The sequence below is a fragment of the Pleuronectes platessa genome, chromosome 12, assembly GCF_947347685.1.
Source record: "Pleuronectes platessa chromosome 12, fPlePla1.1, whole genome shotgun sequence".
Lineage (NCBI taxonomy): Eukaryota > Metazoa > Chordata > Actinopteri > Pleuronectiformes > Pleuronectidae > Pleuronectes > Pleuronectes platessa.
The window spans coordinates 2,714,973-2,735,746 of record NC_070637.1 but is presented as its reverse complement, the minus strand read 5'-3'; the positions used below and the strand labels follow the sequence as shown (position 1 = coordinate 2,735,746).

At 39.6% G+C, this 20,774-nt stretch overlaps 1 protein-coding gene and 1 long non-coding RNA gene across 9 annotated transcripts in view; one reads left to right on the top strand and one right to left on the bottom strand.

Moving 5' to 3' along the window:
• ltbp1 (latent transforming growth factor beta binding protein 1) overlaps nt 1-20,774 on the top strand; it is a 141,356-nt gene that overhangs the window by 72,946 nt on the left and 47,636 nt on the right. For 5 of the 6 annotated variants that reach the window (XM_053436747.1, XM_053436745.1, XM_053436744.1 and 2 more), the window contains 3 exons: nt 2,187-2,246; nt 6,988-7,110; nt 10,069-10,236. In XM_053436747.1, the coding sequence (XP_053292722.1) occupies nt 2,187-2,246; nt 6,988-7,110; nt 10,069-10,236 (351 nt within the window). The remainder of the gene's footprint in view (nt 1-2,186; nt 2,247-6,987; nt 7,111-10,068; nt 10,237-20,774) is intronic. The other variant, XM_053436746.1, reaches the window with a different exon arrangement.
• On the bottom strand, nt 7,236-18,491 carry LOC128453703 (uncharacterized). Of its 3 annotated transcripts, none has more exons than XR_008341535.1 (5): nt 18,254-18,491; nt 15,423-15,604; nt 14,231-15,214; nt 13,523-13,695; nt 7,236-10,271 (listed from the first exon to the last, which is right to left on the bottom strand). It is a non-coding gene; the product is annotated as an uncharacterized LOC128453703 (long non-coding RNA). The 3 variants fall into 3 exon arrangements; XR_008341536.1 differs by lacking the exon at nt 7,236-10,271 and having other exon boundaries at nt 13,389-13,695; nt 14,231-14,333; nt 14,566-15,214; nt 18,254-18,476; XR_008341534.1 differs by lacking the exon at nt 7,236-10,271 and having other exon boundaries at nt 13,389-13,695; nt 18,254-18,487.

Here is a 20,774-nt window from a genome sequence, read left to right as displayed (position 1 = left end):
GGGTTGTGCAGTAGCATCGTTAGTTCCGATAGCATTGCTGCATAGCTGCATAGCTGCAGTTACTGCTGAGTATTGCATGTGTTATCACCTGCCCCTTAGGCGAGAGCATAGAGACATGAGCTTGTTCGGTGCATGCTTCTTCCTCGACAAATCTTGGCACCAACATTACAACTCGACCATCGTCAGTTCTTTTGGAAAATTCCAGTGCCCTTCAATTCTTAATGAATTTTAAATTGAAGTCATTCTATTTGAAGAAGATTTTAACTAATTTGTTCTTCATTCCTACATCTTGAGCAAGCAGACCATCCACTTACCAGGTCCTTTAATATGCAGGCTGAAGTTTCCTAAGGAACCCCAAATTGTTGAGTGCGAATGATATGTAATAAAAAAAAGTGCTCCATATATATCTCTCCATAAATGTGTGTGTTGAATTGGAAGAATTTTCCTTGCAGTGTGAAGCAATTTGAGTTGTAATAGATACTGGGAAAGTGCAATGCAGTCAATTTAGTATGTTCGATCTTGTTTTGCATTGAAATGTGTCAGACATTGTGTATCACTGATCAGTTACATCAGCTTTTAGCCCACTTGGCTCATAAACACCACACTGCATTTCAGCCTTACTGTTCACATATTTCAGCAGGAGTCACTACAAAGTTAAAGTTTTGTCCTTCCCTCAATTATCCATAGGAATGGCAGTGGCATGAGACCTTTTCCCCTTTAAACTAAAGAGTGAAAAAACACTTTGTGCCATGGAGCAACTGGTAGCTGGTAAATAATTTGGCTTTACCGCTTGAACAAACAAAGCCTTGTTTTTTCCTGTTGAGTCAAATGTCAATCTGCTATCAGGTGCTTGGCTACCACCTACCCAGTGTTCCTTTGTCCAGGTTTACAGCAGGGGCTCGTCTCCAACCTGCAGCAAAGATTTAAACCATATGCGGTTTATTCTGAGCTAATGGCTTTCCAAACAGCTTCCAGCCAATCAGCCTTCAGCTCCCCCTATCTCTGCCCACTGTCTCATGTTAATTCATCAGGGGATCTCATTCTTTCTTCATAGTCATTTTCTTTACATTATTAAAAATGTTTTCCTTTTTTTTGCCTGCTACCAATGATTCTGTTGCAATATAAACACTGGTAAGTCTGTTATGATCTAATGTTAAATTATACGATTGCTTAATATTATTAACAGTGATATTATTAATAAAAAATACTCAATACTCAATAAATCTTATTAGAAAAAACATGTTATAACAGACATGCCTACATCTGAAAAATATTAAAATAAAAAATGGATCATATAACATACAGAATATAATGACATTCAATTAATCACACATAATTAGGCAACAATCTATGAACAAAACAGCAGGGATAGTGCATAACTGACAGAGATCATTTGAAGTCCGAGTCTGCATCGTTTAAAGATAAGATGGAGTCGTTGTATCAAGGTTCCGCCAATACACATGCACAGCCAAACACAGTCTCAGCTGTCAATCATGATGTTTCACCCGGTTTTAATAGCATCAAATAATTAATTTAAAACAAACTTTTCAGAAACGCGGCTGTGGCTGAATGGTAGAGCGTTCGTCCTCTAGCCTGAAGGTCGGCAGATCGATCCCCAGTCTTCCCCATCTGCATGCCGAAGTGTCCTTGGGCAAGATGCTGAACCCTGAATTGCCCCTCATAGAACAAGAAAGTCCTGCTAACAGATGCACTGTATGAATGTGTGTGTGAATGGGTGAATGTAAAACTGTTCTGTAAAGAGCTTTGAGTGGTCATCAATACTAGAAAAGCGCTATATAAATACAAAACCAAATGTGTATAAAATACACCAATTTCATCACAGTTAGCTCAAATATTAAACTATCTTGGGAAAATCTCATTTGACACATTTTGACCCTTGAGTTTGTTCCATGTCTTTTCTATAAACATGGAGGAGTTGGGGTTTATGGACCATGTCATTCATCTTTTCATACAGTCTATGACACAGCTTGCATGGGAGGGCTGTGACTCAATACCTGAACACCTGCCCCAATGAAAGCGATGATCACTGGCGGTAGTGTTTGAATGATGAGAAATTGGGATTTAATACTATGTCATGTATTTGTTTAATATTTCTGAATCATTCAATAACTTTTTGAATGACTAATGTGTTTTCACACTTTACTTTCTTTTTTTCACTGCATTAGCTATCCCTCTGATAGATTGTCCTCAGGGCTACAAGAGAATCAACAGCTCGCATTGCCAAGGTAAGAGTTATTTTTATATGTGTAATGTTGTTCAGTATGGCAGGTTGAAGTTTTTACTTACTTTGTGAAATATGAATCTACTTGATGGATTGTGGTTGAGATATTTATGGTCCCCAGGTGATGAATGCTACTGACTTTGTTGATCCCCTGACTTTTCCTCTGGTACCACCACAGCTTTGAATTTTGTGTTTTTTAGTGAAACTAGTGCAGTGCCTGCTCTAAACGGGCATATTTGCTTGGTCTGTGCTAATGTTCCACGGCATACTTCAAAACTCTTCCTTGTCGTTTTTGAGTCTTCTTTAAACAGGTCTAACACTGGGACTTTTTTTGTTTGTGTGCTGAATGCTGTGTGCAGAGCTTTTCATAAACAGTCTATGGTGCAGAGTCAAGTCAGAAAACTTTGTGTTTATCCTGCCTGATTTATCATGTTTTCATAACATAAAAAATAATTAGCTTTACTAGTGTTCACATGTGGCTTATGTAAGTTTGAATGATTTAATGGTCTGCTGTTATTTGTTCATAAATTGCATGTCAGCTATGTCAGCAGGCACGTGCACAGATAGACCCCTTTGCCCTGGATGAGAAAAGTGCCCTTCTGCTTGAGCCCAATTTTTTCTTCATTCATCAATATTTAAGAATAAAATTACTCTCTCTGTCATCAATTCCCCCCAAATGTGTTTTGAATTCTGACGGGGCATTTATTTGAGTTCTTGTGAGAATTTCGCCCCGACATGCTCCACGGCGCTTTTCAAAATAACAGCTCTGTAATGCAGCTTGATATAAGGCATTGCAGCAACAAAACAACCATGCTTTTACTATGAAGACAAATAGCCCAACAGGAAGCGATTTTGGGCATGCTGTTGGCATGACAGATTTTGTGGGATATCTGAAAGCAGATGTAGAAACCCGTGGAAGTGGCCCATTCAATGGTTGCTCCAGCTCTTCTTCCAGAGGTCATAAAAGTGATATCACACCTTCTCCAACAAACAATTCAGTTTGATGTCCCCCAAAATGCAGTGGAAGAGAATTAGGATTTTATCAGTAAGCAGCAATTGATCTGGTGTGCAAAATGTGCTATCCAAGATTGCCACATTAACAACAAAGAGAGGACTCAGTCCTAAAATGTATATATTCATTTATCTCAAAAGATGGCAAACATTCTCCACCAGCTCCAAAATTGGTGACTTAAACAGCTGACCAGAACAGTTTCAGTGAAAAGACACTATCAAGATTATAGCTAAAGTAGCTAAATATTGGGCGGTTGTGGCTGAGGGGTAGAGTGGTCGTCCTCCAACCTGAAGGTCGACGATTCGATCCCCAGTCTGACCCATCTGCATACCGAAGTGTCCTTGGGCAAGATTCTGAACCCTGAATGGCCCCCCATAGAATACCAAAGTGCTGCGATTAGATGCATTGTATGAATGTGAATGTGTGTGTGAATGGGTGAATGTAAAACTGTACTGTAAAGCGCTTTGAGTGGTCATCAAGACTAGAACAGCGCTATATAAATACAAAACCATTTACCATTAACGACAGAAAAATTGTATCTATTGAATCTATCCTTTAATATCAGAAGAGTTAGATAGAAGCCATCCGCCAGTGAAGATCATGTGATGTGGCTGAAGTCTATAGTAGTACACTTCAGCACTAAATTAACCCTTCTTCAAATATCAACAATGGCCTGTGAAATAAGCATTTTTATGTTGAGGCCATTTCCTACAGTCATATGTTGTTTCTTATTTCAACAATAGAGGGTGCTGGATTTGCCATAAGCCCCAGTCAAGTGGGACAGTGCCATGTTAACCACAGTGTTGGCCAGCTCTGTGGCTGGAAGCAAAAGGACTCTGACAGGAGAAAGAAGGGCCGCTGCCGTTTCAGACTGCTGTCGGACCATACACAGTGTGTGTGTCTGTGGGTGTGTGACTGTGTGTAGCCCTACACTTGGCTACCCTGTAAGAGGAGCTGGAACTCACTCAAAACCACCGCATCCTTTTCTTCTCATTTATTATAATTATCATTTTCCAACAGCCCCTCCTCTCTTCTACTCTTGGACACACAGTATGTGCACTTGGTTTGGCTCAGATTCCTCTGTGTTTTACTTTTGTGTTAGTTTTTTTATTGTTATGAATGGAATTGAATGTTATTTCAGTGTCATGCCTTATCATGGCCCATCCCTCATAAGACACATATAAATCAACACATCAGTTTTCTGGTTATATGGTAATTGGAGTGATTATGCCAGAAAACAGAAGGCAATAGATACATGAATAAATCATTATAAAATTGGTCATCCACATGAAAAGGACATCTTCATCAGCCTCACTCTGAGCTCCCATATCCTCCTTTATTAGGACACCAATTAGAATTATTATATTTAAAAAGTAAGTAAGTAAGTAAACAGGCCAAGGCGGCTAATAACACCCCTTTTTAAACATACCAGCTGAAAGGTTTGCACTCCGTTTCACCTGTAAACTGAATGTATTGGGATGCAGACATGAGTCACAGTCTGTGATATGGGCCAAGTGTGTTCTCACTGAAGGAATTTGACTTTCTTGAAGTCTACACATTTCACAGATGAGTTTTGAAACATCAGTAGTGTTTGGGGATGGAAAAAAAAGTTAATCTGCAACATTTGACTTTGGATTTCTCTGCAACAATAAACATGTTTGTTCAGTCTGATATTGCTCGAAACAATTGGATGGATTGCCATCAACTCTTGAATTGACTGCCATCATTTTCAAATAATAAATCCTAATGACTTCATTAACACAAGGTTTGTGCTAGTTGTGCAGAAGAAATCATATAATAACCATAATAATACTGTGTCTTAAACAATCTCAGTTTTTCAAGTCATTACTTCCACAAGATTTTGTAAACTTTTCCAAAAGATTTTTCTCCATGTTCACATTTTCCGCATCACACCATTTTTGCAGATTCATCAGCTGCATATTCATGCTGCTAATTTCCGGTTCTACCTGGATTTACCTCTGGGGCTTGTAAGGTCACTGAAGTTCACTGAACTGACTGCCATTTTCATGAAACCATTTTGAGCCTTATCCAGCTGTAAGATGCCACTAGACGATGGTAAACTGTGGCCACAGAGGGACAAACTTGGTCAGATAGACTGTGACGTTAAAAAATATTGATCGGTATTCAGGTCCCAAAGTGTGTAATGAAAACTTTCCTCACACCATCACACTAGTCTGAACTGTTGACACAAGGCACGTTGCCTTCATTGATTCATGTTGTTGACTCCAGATTTTAACTCTACATCTGCAGCCTCAGCAGAAATGCAGATTCTTTCGAGCAGGCTACATTTTTTTGTCTTCAAATGTCCAGTGTTGGTGAGTCTGTGTCACTGCAGCCTCACATTTCTGTTCCTGACAGGAGTGAAACCTGATGTGATCTCTGCTGTTGTTGATCATTCATCTGAAGTTTTAGTGTGTTGTTCATTCTGAAAAGCTATTAAAACCTCAGAAGATCATAGTGTATATTTCCTCCAAATCCCAGGAAGACTAAGGGACAAAACCTTGAATGCTTCAGTCTTACTTTCAATACTGGCTGACCTGTAGCAACGAGCCCGTTGGTTCTGATTGTAGTTATTATATACGTTCAGATTCTGATCACAAATATATTGTCAAATTTAAAACGAGAAGGCACTCAGTACAACGCATATCTCAGATCATAAATAAGTCCCCTAAATGTGCTTAATTTTTCCACCCCTGTTTAAAATGCAGTAGAGGGAGAGCTGAGACGTCAGCTGTCACTGGACACAAACATGCCGTTGTTCTGGATCACGATCCTGTAGCTGTAAAAAAAATGTATGATGTGGTAGTTTTTTCTCACCTTTGAGGGTCAAGAACAGACGATGTTGCACCTTGAAAAGCCCACACAGAGTGTCTATTCTGTTCTGATCCGTACTTGCTTGTTCATGCTTTATGGTCTTCATCAGCACAATGTTAAAGTGCCCACTGCTTTCTTGTCAAAGCTGGCATTGAAGTTGAGAGTTTATTCTTGGCCCTTATGAAACAGCAGTTGACAGCTCTTTGTTTCTTCTGAAGGTTGTAGACAAGAAATCTTAAATGTCTTAAACAAAAAGTACTTAAACATTTTCTCCTAATCTGAGTAAAAGAAGGGTTACTGTTAAGGTTGGGGACAACATTTCTCTAGAGGAGGGAGGGGCATTTGAAATGGTCAGCCTTGTGTAGTAAATGTTATGTTTTCAGTCTTTAAAGTTGTAGGTTTCAGGTAGATGAGCCTTGATTCAGGTGTCTATTGCCAACTTATTATCACATCGTAAGTGTGCTCTTCAATAGCACAGCTGATTTATTGTTCTTGATAAATCCAAACTCTTTTATGTCAATCTGGCATAACAGCTGTCACCTATATTATTCAGATGCTGGATTGCTTTGCTTGCTCACTGAAATACTGTGGTGTGTCTCTGTTGACCTTGTGAGGAGAAGCTTGAATATCAGATAATTTGGTGATATATCTTCAGTAAGCATCATGAGGCATATTTAGACAGTTGCCTGATGACATTAATCCTCAAACCCATTCCTTCAGATAGCAACATGAAAGATAGCTGACTGAAATTATTGTTAAAATATGGACTGTAAAACACTTCTGGCATACATTTGTGTAGTAATTGAGACTGTGGTGACATTTTCTGTCTCACACTTTTAGGAAATCCATACTAAAATCCCTGGATTTATTGTGTCTTTTTTATTTTGATGATTCACAGATTTGGATGAGTGCCAGCTACAGGGTGCATGTCCCAATGGAAACTGTCTGAACACCGTGGGCAGCTACAGGTGTATGTGTAAACCGGGCTATGTCCCGGACCCAACACTCACCACCTGCATACGTAAGATCTACACTGCAAACACCAAATATTTTCTATCACATTTTCTTTGTCTCATCATTGCATTTATCATTGATCATCAAACTCAATTAAATTAATTAATTGATTAATGCATTGCATTTGCATGTTTTTCTTTAATGTGCAGATTTATAATTGGAAAATGTTCATATAAGAGTGGCACCTTTGTGATCATATTATGACAGGGGATATTCCATTGATTTTCCTGGTCAATTGCTCCAAAGTACTAGCTAGATAGTAAAGGCTGCTAGGAATGATGCTAAGGAAATTGTGCTGGTTAATATACATTTGAATGCAGTGCATGGATAAACGCATGGTGTTTCTTTAATAATCAGATGCTGTCTCTAGCATGTATCACAGAACAAAAAACCCAGCATAATATGAGGGGGTAGAGAAGAAGAAACAGTAGGAAGATGTATTTTGAAGTAAAGCTGCTCCTTTTGATGATTAATCAGCTGTACTCATTGTTGTTTTCTTTATACGTTGACATGTTTTGAGCATGTGTTTTCCTGGTTTTGTAATGTACATGTGTTTGTCTGCATACTATACAGTGTTGTCGCTGAGTCACTAAACCTCAAGTCTGAGTTGAGTCGAGTCAGTTGGGCTTGGGCTCTGGAATTGAGTAATACAGCACTCGTACTGTGTATGTGTCTTGGTTCTCTTTATATCTCATGGCCAAGGAAAGCCAAGTGTCCATCCGTCACCACAGCTAGTAATGATAACAAAGGTTCAGCAAAGGAGTGTTATTGTTACCAGCTTTCTAAAACAGTTGTGCATTCACAATCACTAAGCACATAGCTTAATTATGATCGAAAATGTAGGTAAATTACAGCAAAAGCTAAAACAAAAGATTTGACTATTATAAACATGTGCTGGACATTGGGTAAATTCCAATAAATATTTTTTTTCAAGTTCAACCTTGGTGAGGTTTGACAGCAGTTTTTGATGTTGATCAAAAGTATGGCCTTGACAAATCTGAGAGAATAAAGAGCTAAAATATAAGAACATTTAGGAAACTAAATAACCTATTAGCTGCTATCCATTTTTTGCAAAAGTTTTGCACAGTATTATGACCAAAAGCTTTTTTTTGTCTCATCAAACAAAACAAACATAAAAACAAACATATTTTGCTATCTTGCTAAACAAACTGGTAGACATCAGCATATCAGCACTGTTATTATGAAAGTGTTTTCTCCATGATCGAATAATCAGAATTCCATACAGGAAATTGACTGGGTGGGGTTGGTGCGTTGGACATAAAACAGCAATCGGACATAAAACTTAGCTTAGCACGGCTGTGTCTATAAGTACATACTCAGACAGCAGCTAGTGTGCCTGACTTGTACTTTCTGTTTGGAGGGGTCAAGTCAGAAACATGTATTGATGTGATATGAATTATTTTGATGTGATAAGGATGGAGAAGAGGAAGGAGAAGTTGGAAAGAGAAGCTCCGTGTGTCATGTGTCATAAATTTCCTCTGCACCATCAGGTGTTTTTGCCTTGTAATCAATGATACAATGATACATGCCAAACTTGCGGGTACACTGAGGCTCAAGGTAAATCTGACTGGCTACTGGTTTGTATGGTACTACGATGAAAACCATGTGGCCCACTCAGTAGATCAGATATCAATACCTCTATGCCTTTTTAAACTAAACGCCTCCTATTTTAGAACATAAGATAAGTTAAGTTCTGCCGCACTAATTAAGGCATAGCGCCAGTTGAGGTAATCAACCTTCTAGCAGCATACCTAAGAGCAGGTGTAAGACTGGACCAGCTCTAACTATAAGCTTTATCAAAAAGGAAGGTTTTAAGCCTACTCTTAAACGAACAGATGGTGTCGGCCTCCCGAACTGAAAGTGGTAGATTATTCCACAGCAGAGGGGCTTGATGGCTGAAAGCTCTGGCTCCTACTCTACTTTTAGAGACTTTAGGGACGACAAGTAAGCCTGAATTCTGGGAGTGGAGTTCTCTAGTGGGTTGATAGGGTATTAACAGCTCTTTAAGGTAAAAAGGCGCCATATTATTAAGGGCCTTGAAGGTGAGGAGGAGAATTTTAAATTCTATTCTAGATTTAACCGGAAGCCAGTAGAGCTATGCTAATACTGGAGAAATGTGCTCTCTTTTCTTGGTTCTCGTCAGGACATGTGCTGCGGCATTTTGGACAAGCTGTAGAGTCTTTAACGACTTTCTGCTGGAGCCTGATAGTAATGAATTACATTAGTCCAGTCTCGATGTAACAAAGGCGTGGACTAGTTTTTCTGCATCTTGTTGCGAAAGGACATGTCTAATTTTTTAGATATTACGCAAGTGGAAAAAGGATGTCCTAGAGATTTGTTGTAGGTGTGAATTAAAGGACAAATCAGGATCAAAGATCACTCCCAAGTTCCTGACTGTTTCATATCAATGATGTGCACTTACCATGTCCTCACTGGTTACATTAGGTAGGGTCCCAGAGAAAACTAGTTTCAGACAAAATGGAAAACTCAAGGATTCGGAAAACACAGACCAAGCCAAACCCTCCTGCATGCCTAAATCTGAGCCAACGCCTTACCTTCATAGTGCATGAAATTTTGCCATGTTTTTGTATGTGCTTCTTTCCTGCAACATATTGTATGTGCTTTCTATGTCTGTGTTTTGTGTAAAATCTTAAACTGTATCATTGTCATTGTTTGTGCCAGCACAATATTTAGTTTCCCCACTTCTCACTGTAACAAATATGTTTTGCTTTATGTAGTCTGGTGATTTAGAAAAAAGTTTAGACTGTAGTGTTAAGGGCACAATTCTGTACAGGTGAGAAGGGGACATGTTTTGGTGAAAGGGACCCCTTTATTTCTCCACTCTGTCCTCTCTTTCTCCCATGTATATGTCTCCTACACTCTGGTGCTCCACTTCCTACACCTCCCCCTCCTCCTTCTGTCCACCTTCTGCGCTCCTCTTCAGCCGACACTCCTGCCATCCAAGAGGAGAAGGGGGCTTGCTTCCGTTTGGTCAGCTCAGGCAGACAGTGTTTGCACCCAGTTTCTGCCCAGCTGAGTAAACAGCTCTGCTGCTGCAGTGTGGGCAAAGCCTGGGGCCCTCACTGTGACAAATGCCCCCCTCCAGGAACAGGTAAGGTCTCCAGCCACATCAGACATTCATCCTGTCTTAATGACAATTAAAGGCCCAACAATTATTATGCCCTGGCAAATTTAATACCGAAAACAACTCAGTTATCTTGCAGTTTAGTTTGGCCTTGCAAACAAGACACTGACTGTAATAGAAAAACTGACATTTTCACTTCAGTACATCTGAGGCTCAGTAGACCAGTTTCCTGCAGCACTTTGATCCTCCTTCAAATTAGTCACACAAGTAGAGGAATTGAATTCCAATTATCTAGTTTGTAAATTATTGGAAGAGATTTTAGCCATGTTATCCCATGACTCTGGGGAATGTCGTGTCATTATGTCTTCTATCTGTTCCTCTAGCAACACGTTCTGCCACCACTGGGCCTTGGTTTTGACTAACCTTGTGAAATATCTCAAAATCTATGTGTTTGGCACCGCATTTGGTCCAAACATTCATGGCCCCTAAACAATGAATGATAAATTATGAATTAATGATGGTTCCCTGACTTTTCCTCTTTCAACACAATCGGAATTCTGTTTTTGACATTGAATTTGGTACAAATATTAAATGTACCCCTTCAAATGTACTGATATAATAATAATAATACATTTTATTTATAGAGCGCTTTTCATAACCGGGTGCTGTTCTTTTTATTTTCAACCAGTACTTTGAGGCATGACCAGCCTCAGCTGTACCTTGTCGTTAGTGCTCATTTGGAAATGTGCTAACTCAATGAATTACGATCGTGACCATTGTAAAAAACTCTAGGGTGAGGTTTTTGTTTTTGACTGGAATGTCTCAAAAATCCTTGAATGGTTTCCCCCTCAGGATTAATTTAAATAATATTGTTATCCTTTTACTTTTCATCTAGAACCATAATCAGGTCAAGTTCAGTGTTCATGTTTGAGGTTGATGCTGGTATAACCAGGGTTTCACAACAGGATAAGATCTTCCAACTTGTTTCAAAGTCTGTGACTTTGAAACAAGTCACAGACTTGAAAGAAGGAAAAAATCTCTCATTCTTTTATCCTGATGCTTTTTACCTGCATGGGTTTATCAGCTTGGCTAAGTAGTTGCTCTTAGAAAATTAGCAAAGCCTTTATAGTAGTTTTTTCCTGACTGATTTTACTACATATCTTTATTCCCACACAACTCATCATGTTAATTAGTCTGACGGTTGTTCATTTTAGGCATTGCAGTTTGGTGTATTCTGAAAATGCATCAATGCAAATGCAATTACATGGAATTTACATTGTTTGTCTGTGTAATACTTGTCTTCTTGTAAACCTCATATTTTCTCAGTTATGTGTTGCAATGCATTGTCAGAGATTTATGTGGAATATACATAATACCTATTGGCTTTAGCTGTGTTGTTTGTAGGGAAGATGTAAAGCAACAATATTACATCAGTTATTACATCAGTTAATTAAAATGAGGTCACATAGAAAGGGAATGTGGTGTCGTTCAAGTGGCAGTTCAGTATTTTGGGGGGAATTTCCAATTTCTCAGTGTCAGAAACCATTAAATGCTTTTTGAATGTCCTTGATGCAGACTGAAGTTATGACAAACTATTTGCTCAGTTGTTGTGGTTTCTTGGGATCAGCTGGTCAGTCTGAGCATATTTGCTAGCAGCAAAATGCATTGATGACATGGTATTGACATTCAGTAATTATTTGATTCAATGGCAGATAGCTTTGCTGTGAGAGGACTGTGACATGCATCAGGCTGCCCCCTGAGAGGCAGACAAGAAAAACAGAGGTTGAGGACTGAGAGAGTGCATGGTTTCTTAGGAAGGCATTAGCTTGCTGTTAGCTTTAGCATATTTAGTTTTTAGCGGCCTGTCTGACGTTTGTTTTAAAAAAAAAAATCAGAAGGAACCATCTTCATAATTTAACACTATGGTTTGTTTGTGTCCTTCAGTTCTTCTCAAGTAAAGCTGAACCACTGTGCTCCAGCTCCACGCTCCCTCCTGCAGCCTTGAGCTCATTTCCATGAGCTCAAGAGAAACATAATATGACAATATAGTTGATTTCTGATAGAAAACAACTGCCTCAATCATTGTAGTATTAATGTGTTTGAATCAGAATCAGAATTATTTTTATTGCCATGTATATTTGCACATACAGGAAATTGCCTTGGTGTGGTTGGTGCACTTTACAAACAACAAATTAAAAAACACAATATCGAACAATATAACAATATAAAAAAACAACAATATATACAGTTAAAGAGTTACGTGCGGTTTTAAGGTGCAGAGATTGGTAATAGTGCCAGTAATATAGAGTTATAAATGAATGTGCAAGGGTGGTGTGGGGGGGGGGGGGGGGGTCAGCAGAGTCAGTGTGATGCGGAGTCAGTGTGATGCAGGGTGCTTGTTTGTGAGCCCCACTGCCATGGGGAAAAAACTGTTCAGGTGACGCAAGGTTTTAGTCCTGATGGACCGGAACCTTTTTCCGGACGGGAGTCTCTGGAACAGGTGGTGAGCGGGATGGGAAGGATCAGCAATGATCTTTCCCATCATTCTGAATAAGTCAGGCTGCAGATTACCAGCTACTGATTAAAGTGAAACATCTAGGTCACCTAATTTTAGTGTAAACAAGAGGGTGGTCTCTGACTAATGACTGGATGTATTTAGCACTGATACATAAACTTGATGTTACACATCTTAAACAATATGATATGGGCGCCACTTAGACAACCAGACCTGTGTGCTTTGCTGTGACTATAAATGACTGGAACCTCAGATAAAGAAAGTAATTTTCTGACTTCCATAACTGAGGTACTCTATACAGTATGTAATGTGCCAATTCTACTTCAAATCCATTGGATCATTGTGTGTTTATTTTGCTTAAAGCAGAGCATCCACTGCTTTAATGTAATCAGCATCTTATCTGCCAATAACAGTGTAGAAGTGCAAGCAAATCCCAATATGTTATGATCAATGTCATTTATTGTGCACAAACATTACATTAAGGCATCTGCTGAAAATTATATGATCAACAATTCTCATGCAAAAAAGACTTTAAAAACTACACAAAGGCTGCAGAAAGGAGCGTTGAGCTGGATCACAGTGGTACAGCTTCACTTGAGAAGAATTGAAGGACACAAACAAACCATAGTGTTAAATTATTATATTAATAAAACCATTATTATGATTTTTAAAACATAAATGTCAGACAGGCCGCTAAAAACTAAATATGCTAAAGCTAACAGCTACCCAACACGAAGCTAATGCCTTCCTAAGGCTGCCAGGGAGTAGCAACAGTAGCCTTGTAGCAACAGAGTTTACCAAAGCACAGCCCTCACAGTTCTTCATCAGTCAGGAGTCATCCAAAGACATTGTTGCCGTTCCACAATATGTCAGACCTGCTGCAGCCTGCTGAGCTTGAACTCTGTGCAATCTTCTCTTGAGCACGCAGAGTAGGCCCTCACGTCCCGTCTCTGTAAATGCCTCAGTACTCCCTGAGAATATATGATAAAACAAAACGTTTTAATAGTGCGTTTGTGTGTATGTATATATACACACATAAAAGGCTTTCTTTTCTAAAGAATCTTTTTCCTGAGTTGATGTCTCTGCTTATTGCCATCTAGAATGTGAAACCAAATATATTTTTTTGTATACCCATACAAGATGTCCAATGTAACACCAATAAAATCCAGTCTACTACACTAACATTTTAATGCCTCTGCAATAGCGAGTCGCCAAAGGCATTACTGTATGTTTTCGGGTTGTCCAACTGACTATTTGTCTTAAAGTCAAAAGGTCAAGGCCACAATGAACTCATCTTATGGTTTCAGTTGTCAAGAGGTTACAGTGACATTTATATGAGAGAAAATATGAAGCGTCCATCAATGGCGTTCTGCAGGTATTTTGATTGTTTGTTCCTTGTGAAGAGGAGAATAACATGAATTTGTACCAATATCACTTTACAATCAAACCTTTTTGTGTTGACCTTGTGTAAACAGAGTCAAAGGACATTGTGCAACAATGACGCACATTTTTTCCACAGTACTTGTCGTCCACTACTGAACTTCTGACACCCATTACTGGACTGTGTCTTCCTGTAGAGTGGGGATGATCTCAAGGTCCTTTGCACAGTCTGTCAAAACAAAATTAGATTTACAAAATGTTAATGCCGCACAACACATTGCAGATACGGTTAGTATTTGCACACCACATGGGAGCAAAACAAAAATGCAGTCTGTGAAACAAGCAGTTTTTGTATATATAAGGGAAATGCAAATATTTCTGCATGAAACGTATTCAGTCCCTTAAGCAAAATAACAATGATGGTAGACGGCAACCTCAATGCCTACATCTACTCTGCTTACAGACTAGTTTGCCGAGTCTTGTGCTGCCGCCGCCTGACCGGTACATCATCGCTCTTTTCTGAAACTAATGAAGGCAAATTCACACATGTTAACAGAAATAAACCGTATAAATTAAAAGGTGTAAATATTGCTAACATTATGTTTGATGGGGGTCATCATTATACATAACAGAGGAAAACTTTGCACATGTATTTCTTGAGACAGGCGACAGGTGCGTTGGCTCTTAAAGCCGTACAGTTTACGGATCCCATGCACTGCAAAAGCCAACAGGGAGGGTGTGCACGCAGGGCACTGAATGCTGCACCTGAAACAGCCCCTCAACTTCAAATTTGGCATGGGTCTATTCCAGTAATGCATTTAGCATGGTATCCCTGCATATCTTAACAATCTGCTAGAAAAAGACAAAAATCAAACACTATATTACAGTAAATATATGGGAAACATATTGCAAGCAGTGGGTAATTACTTCCATTTTATACTCAACGGCCTAAGACTTTTGTGCGATGTTCAGGCATGCTAACAAAAGCTTGATGTGACATTCCCGGAACCGCAGTCTTGAGATCCTCATATATAGTGAACCAATCCACAGCTTACAAGGTTTTCAACTAGATCAGCAATGTCCACTGAAAAAGTATATGATTGTATCACCCTGAAATCCAAAGACAAAAAGCAATTATTTCAACGCACAAGCAATCTTAAATGATAATACTGCATACAATCACAGCAGGGAAGCAAGATTGATAAAAATTATTTCAGTGTGATATTAACTTGTATTTCACCCAGCGTAATTTGGGGATTTAATAAAAATGTCCATTTGGTATATAAAATGGTGTTTCTGGTATGTAACTTAAAAGTACCTCTTTAATGGTAGGATAATTTCTCTCCCTCATCTTCTTCGATGTATGTGGATGGTGGAGTGGCCTCCACTCGGCTTCTCCTTCTCTCCAGTCTTCCCTTCCTGTTCCTCATCAAGCAAAACAAACAGTTCGGTCCAAGTTTTTGACGTTGCTGAAACTCCTGTAGCTTCACTTGGATCCTCCTTGATAAAAAAAACAGAACATAGCAATTGTTTTATAAAATGAATCGCAACTCCCTAACATGAAAACATTATTGTCATATTGCATACTATAAATTAAACCAAATTTATCTGATATTGTGGAGTAAAGCCTGAAACATGCTTCTGCGTTTTCACGGGCCCGTAAGCGCAAGAGCCCTTCCGGGTCCCTTACGTGCTTATGTATCCCTCCTTACGTGCTGACGGGTGTCGACCCCCTTTTCTAAAATTTACGGCAAAGCTCCGCAAGCTCACTCAGCCCGCAAGGCTGTGATTGGTCTGCTCTACATCCCTCCTGGAGCTGCATCTCCGGTTTCATGCCCTATAATACAGGCAGAAACAACGGGAGATTTAGAAGAATGAATATGGACCAAATAGAAGAGCGTTTGGCAGAAGAGATCCGAAAGTATGTCCACTTGTATAACCCGTCACTGACTGGCGTATTTGTCCGCCTGAAAAATGCTACAAGGAGCCGCAGTAGCTATGTAAATAAACAATCGATGAAGAAGAAAGAAGGCGTCTCTCAGGTCGTCTTCGACAAAAAGCATTACTCCGCCTAGTGTTCTGGCGCGGAATTGCTTTGTAAGACGCGCAACGGTTGGGGAAGCATGAATGACAACGAGTCTTGCGCCACAGCGGCGTGAAAAGACGCAGACGCAGTCGCAGAAGCATGTTTCAGGCTTAAGGGTAGACAAATACACTCCTTGTTAATCTAAAGCAGGGGTTTTCAACTGGTTTTGTCCCAGGGACCACCATTCTGACTAGAAAGTAACCGCGGCCCACTGATGTGCCTACGCGTGCGCGCCTACTTGTGTGTGTGCCTACATGTGGATAGAAGGAAGTTTTAACATTTGGTTTTCCATGTTGGTTTTATTTAAAAACCTCAAACAAATCTAGATATATCTACCTAAAAACCTCAAACAAATCTAGAAAAATCTGTGTTAAAAAACAAAAAAAACTTTTTTAATTTTCAGTGCTTAAGAATTGAAAACAAAATAAAAATGCAGTTTGTAATGGGAGCAGGATCCACTTTCTGTCACGACGCCACTTATTAGAATCAGTGAAGTACTTTTGGAATTGACGCACAAGATGTCAGTGCTTTCAGAGTATTCTTCAGCTGAAGGAAACATCGCCAAGTTTCCACTCTCCACTCGTTCTATCCACCTTGACATTTTTTTTGACGAATGCCTCGAGCTTTTCGTAGAGCTGCATGACGTTTGCATCTCTCCCTTGCTTGGAGCTGTTCAACTTGTTAAGCTCCGCAAAAACATCTGTGAGGTACGCCAGCTTAGTTAACCAGTGGCTATCATTGAACTTAAAGGCCAGATCAGTACAATTCTTCTCGTACAAGAAATCGCGAGACAGCCATCGCACCTCTGAGTGATAAAGGAGAGAGCTGTGTTCACTTCTTGACATAGGGATGAAAACAGGCGTGTATTCAATGCATTACGTTTAATGAAGTTAACAGTCTTGACCACGACACCAAACACATCACTGAGCTCAACACTGAGATCTTTGGAGGCCAGAGACTCTCTATGAATCATGCAGTGTGTCCAGATTCTCCCCGGAGCCCCCCTCTTTACATGTTCAAACAGTCCAGTCTGGTTGTCAATCATGGCTCTGGCCCCATCGCTACATAATGCCACGCACTTCTGCCATGAGATATTGTGATCTTTGAAAAAATCGTCAAGTGCTTTAAAGATCCTAACCCTAACCCTAGCTGTTAAAGCTTCTTGGTTTCACTTACCTGGGACACTCCTGTTTATAGTGGTATCTTTATTTGTGCCAATTGTAGGGGCGTGCTTAGACCCGTCTAAGCGTGTCTATTCATTCTGTCGGGAGAACTGCTACTGGATAGACGTTAGTCCTAGAGCTCTCCTAAGAAATTGTTTCTCAACCAGCGAACGTGGTAAAGTTTACTGTTATTGCAATTAATGTTTTGGCTATTATGCCAATTTATTTTTCTTATTACAAAGTATTTGTTTTTCGCTCTTTTGTTTTATTTAATACTTTCATTATTAATTCTTCCCTTTTGGGCCTTCTTTTTTGGAAAATAAAAATTCCCATCATACAAACTACATCTCCAAGACCTCCTGAGAGTTTTTCTACCTAGCTCAACCACTCTTCTACGTCTACCTTTAACACGCATGCACAGGGGGAAATTACTGGCAGTTTCTAGCCCCAAGCAGGTTTCAAGGTTCCCCTCATCACCTTTATATTATTTTAGACATATTTTTTTTATTTTCGATATTTTCCCGATATTCAAGAGTAATCTGGAAATGTGTTGAAATATCAAAGCCAATTTCGCGGACCCCCTGCAATGCCGTCGCGGACCCCTGATCTAAAGCATTCATAAATCAAAGTTAAATCATAAACCATCCTTAATTTGAGAAAACGAAATCAAACTTAATAGAATCAATGATGAGCTAAGCGTCTTGAACTGGTTTCACCAACCATTTATTCACATCCCAGGTAACACAGGCTACCGTGGGCCGCAGCCTGTTGCAAAATAACAGATTATTAGTTGATGCATAGCGTCCATTGTGTGTATCGACGGACTCCGCGTTCGCTGTCTCAGCACTCAGAATGTAAACCTAGATCGTAACAATCTTTAAAAAAAACAAAACGATTTACCTGACAGAAGGAAGATAACATCGTCGTCTTCCCAGCGCTCCAGCTTTATGACGCAGCGCTGTGTTAAATGGACCGGATGTTTACAAAAACTTTTTTTACGACAGCCACACGGCAGGTCCGCTCGCGCACTCGGGCCCGCCTCAGTATGAACAGAGTCGCCGGGACTCCTTAGATCCTTCGAATTAGAGGTGTAATCTATCATAAAATATTACTTTTACATAACGTGAATAACATTCACGATCACTGAACGACACAACGCAGGGACGATGATTTAAACAGCACGCTACGACGTGGTTTTCGGCATGGCAGCGTTCATAGAAACCATCATAGCAACGAAAATTCGCGATAACTATTAAAATATATATCATAAGCATGAACTGGCTGAAGACTGTGGAAGCAAAGAGCACATTTCTCGCTAGAAATGGTGTCAGAATGTATTTTTATGCCCAAAATTATATTTTTATCTGAAAAAAACAAGGAATCTCCGCCATGTTTTCCTTCCCGCAGACGGGAACTTGGGAGTCACGTGATGTGAGAAAACGCCAATGCAAAACAATGGGCGGACAGAGACATTCCCATCTCACAATCTGAGAGGCCAGATTGTGAGATGGGAACGTCTTTCCAAGTGGACCAACGTTGCCACTACACGGTATCTGATGAGACATGGTTGCCATAGTGAAGAAAAAGTGAGAGAAAGAAAAGAGACTGGTGTAAGATACTGTAGCTATGATACAGTATAGTAAAGCCAATGGTTGTGAAAGTAACTCACTGCCATTCATTCAGAAAGAACATTGTAATCTGTGTTTGGGTTGTAATCAGGGTGTGGATAGTTGTAGATACTAAGGAGTTGGCTAATTTATATATGATCTTGTGTTGTACCAGCTTGGTACTAAGGGACGCTCCTTAGAATTATTGATTCTTTCAGTGGTGTCTCTATCTCTTCAACTTCTTTTTCTTTTTCCAGGCTGACTAAGCTTTGGCAGGTTATATGCGTGTATGTTTGTTTGGTCATTGTCTATTAAGAAGAATGTCCATTCTTGCTGGAAGTAGTCTAGGAGCATTTTTTAGATCAGGTGCAAGCCAAAGGAAGGTTAGTAAATACATAGTGTTGTGCTCCCTGGTGTGTAAGGTTGTAGATGGCAATATAATTAATGGCAGACAAAGTGATTGTAGAATGCAGGGAAACTAGGTGATTAGGATTTGTGGAGTGGTGAGGACTCAGTTTGTTAAAAATCACCTGCTTTGATAATATGTGACCTGGTCGCTTTGCTGTATAGATCATGCTGGGTGAGTCTGTTCGGAGCTACATTGTCTCACCCAAGTTTTTCGATTATGGTAAATCTTCCCTTTGTATCTATTATAGACATTCTGTTCATGATAGAGCACTGAGGTTAGTTACTGACTCCCCTTCCCTATGAGTTATAGTACACATGGTGCTACACAGTGTCAGAGATTCGGTTGCAGCCATATTTTTTAAGGTAGATATATGTTTGTTGAAGTTAAGTTCTCTGCATCTTTTAGCAGTAGAGCTGAAACATCGAATGTTCCAAGGGAATAGTTTCATAGACATCATTTCTGGCTTAGGAGATGACCTTTGCTATGCATGGTTAGGGCTTCTATTCTGATATTTTTCGGCAGGGTTAGGGACTGTTATATATGCAAGAGGTGTGTCACTACATACATACAAACATGCATACATGCACGCACAAACGCACGCACGCACACACACACACACACACACACACACACACACACACACACACACACACACACACACACACACACACACACGCACACACACACACACACACATACATACATACATATGCAGCAATGCGTCCTCCAGTCCCTTGTAGGCTTGTGGCTTTTTTGTAGGTCACCATTCTCTGTTCTGTGTGTGTGCACCTGACACTTCAGAGCATGGCATGTACAATATGTCTGGTTTGCTCAGTCTTTTAATGGCTTGAACTCTGCAAACAGATACTACATAGCAGGATTTGTGTTGGCTGATCTGCTGATTAGAATGTCAAGAAACGAATGGCGTTTAAGCACAACAAATAATTAGTTAGATTTGGTAAAAATAAGTTTGAAATAGAAAACAAGATTTTGTTCTTTTATTACATAAGTTACCAAGATCTAGTCCCACCTACCCTGAAGCTCTGTAAAACAAATCGGCCTGAATCGTCCCTGAAACCTGATCATTTCTCAGGTTTCGATGATGAACTTACTCACTTTAACACAAATTTGTTGACAGTTAAATTTTCCCATTGTCATCATAACTAAATGTATCCATCCTGTTAAAGAGAGATTCAAGCAACTCTGCCCTCTGAAAAGAAAATTACACGGCAGCTGATATAGCAGATCCTGAAGATAATTTGTTACACACAGAGAAGATAAACATTTATATTTCAACTGTCGATGCTTTGGAATCAAATGAACTTGAGTCAGGGAAAATACAATTGGACATACTGAAGATGTAAATCTAAATTGAGATACACTCAAACAGAGGAAAGTGGATAAC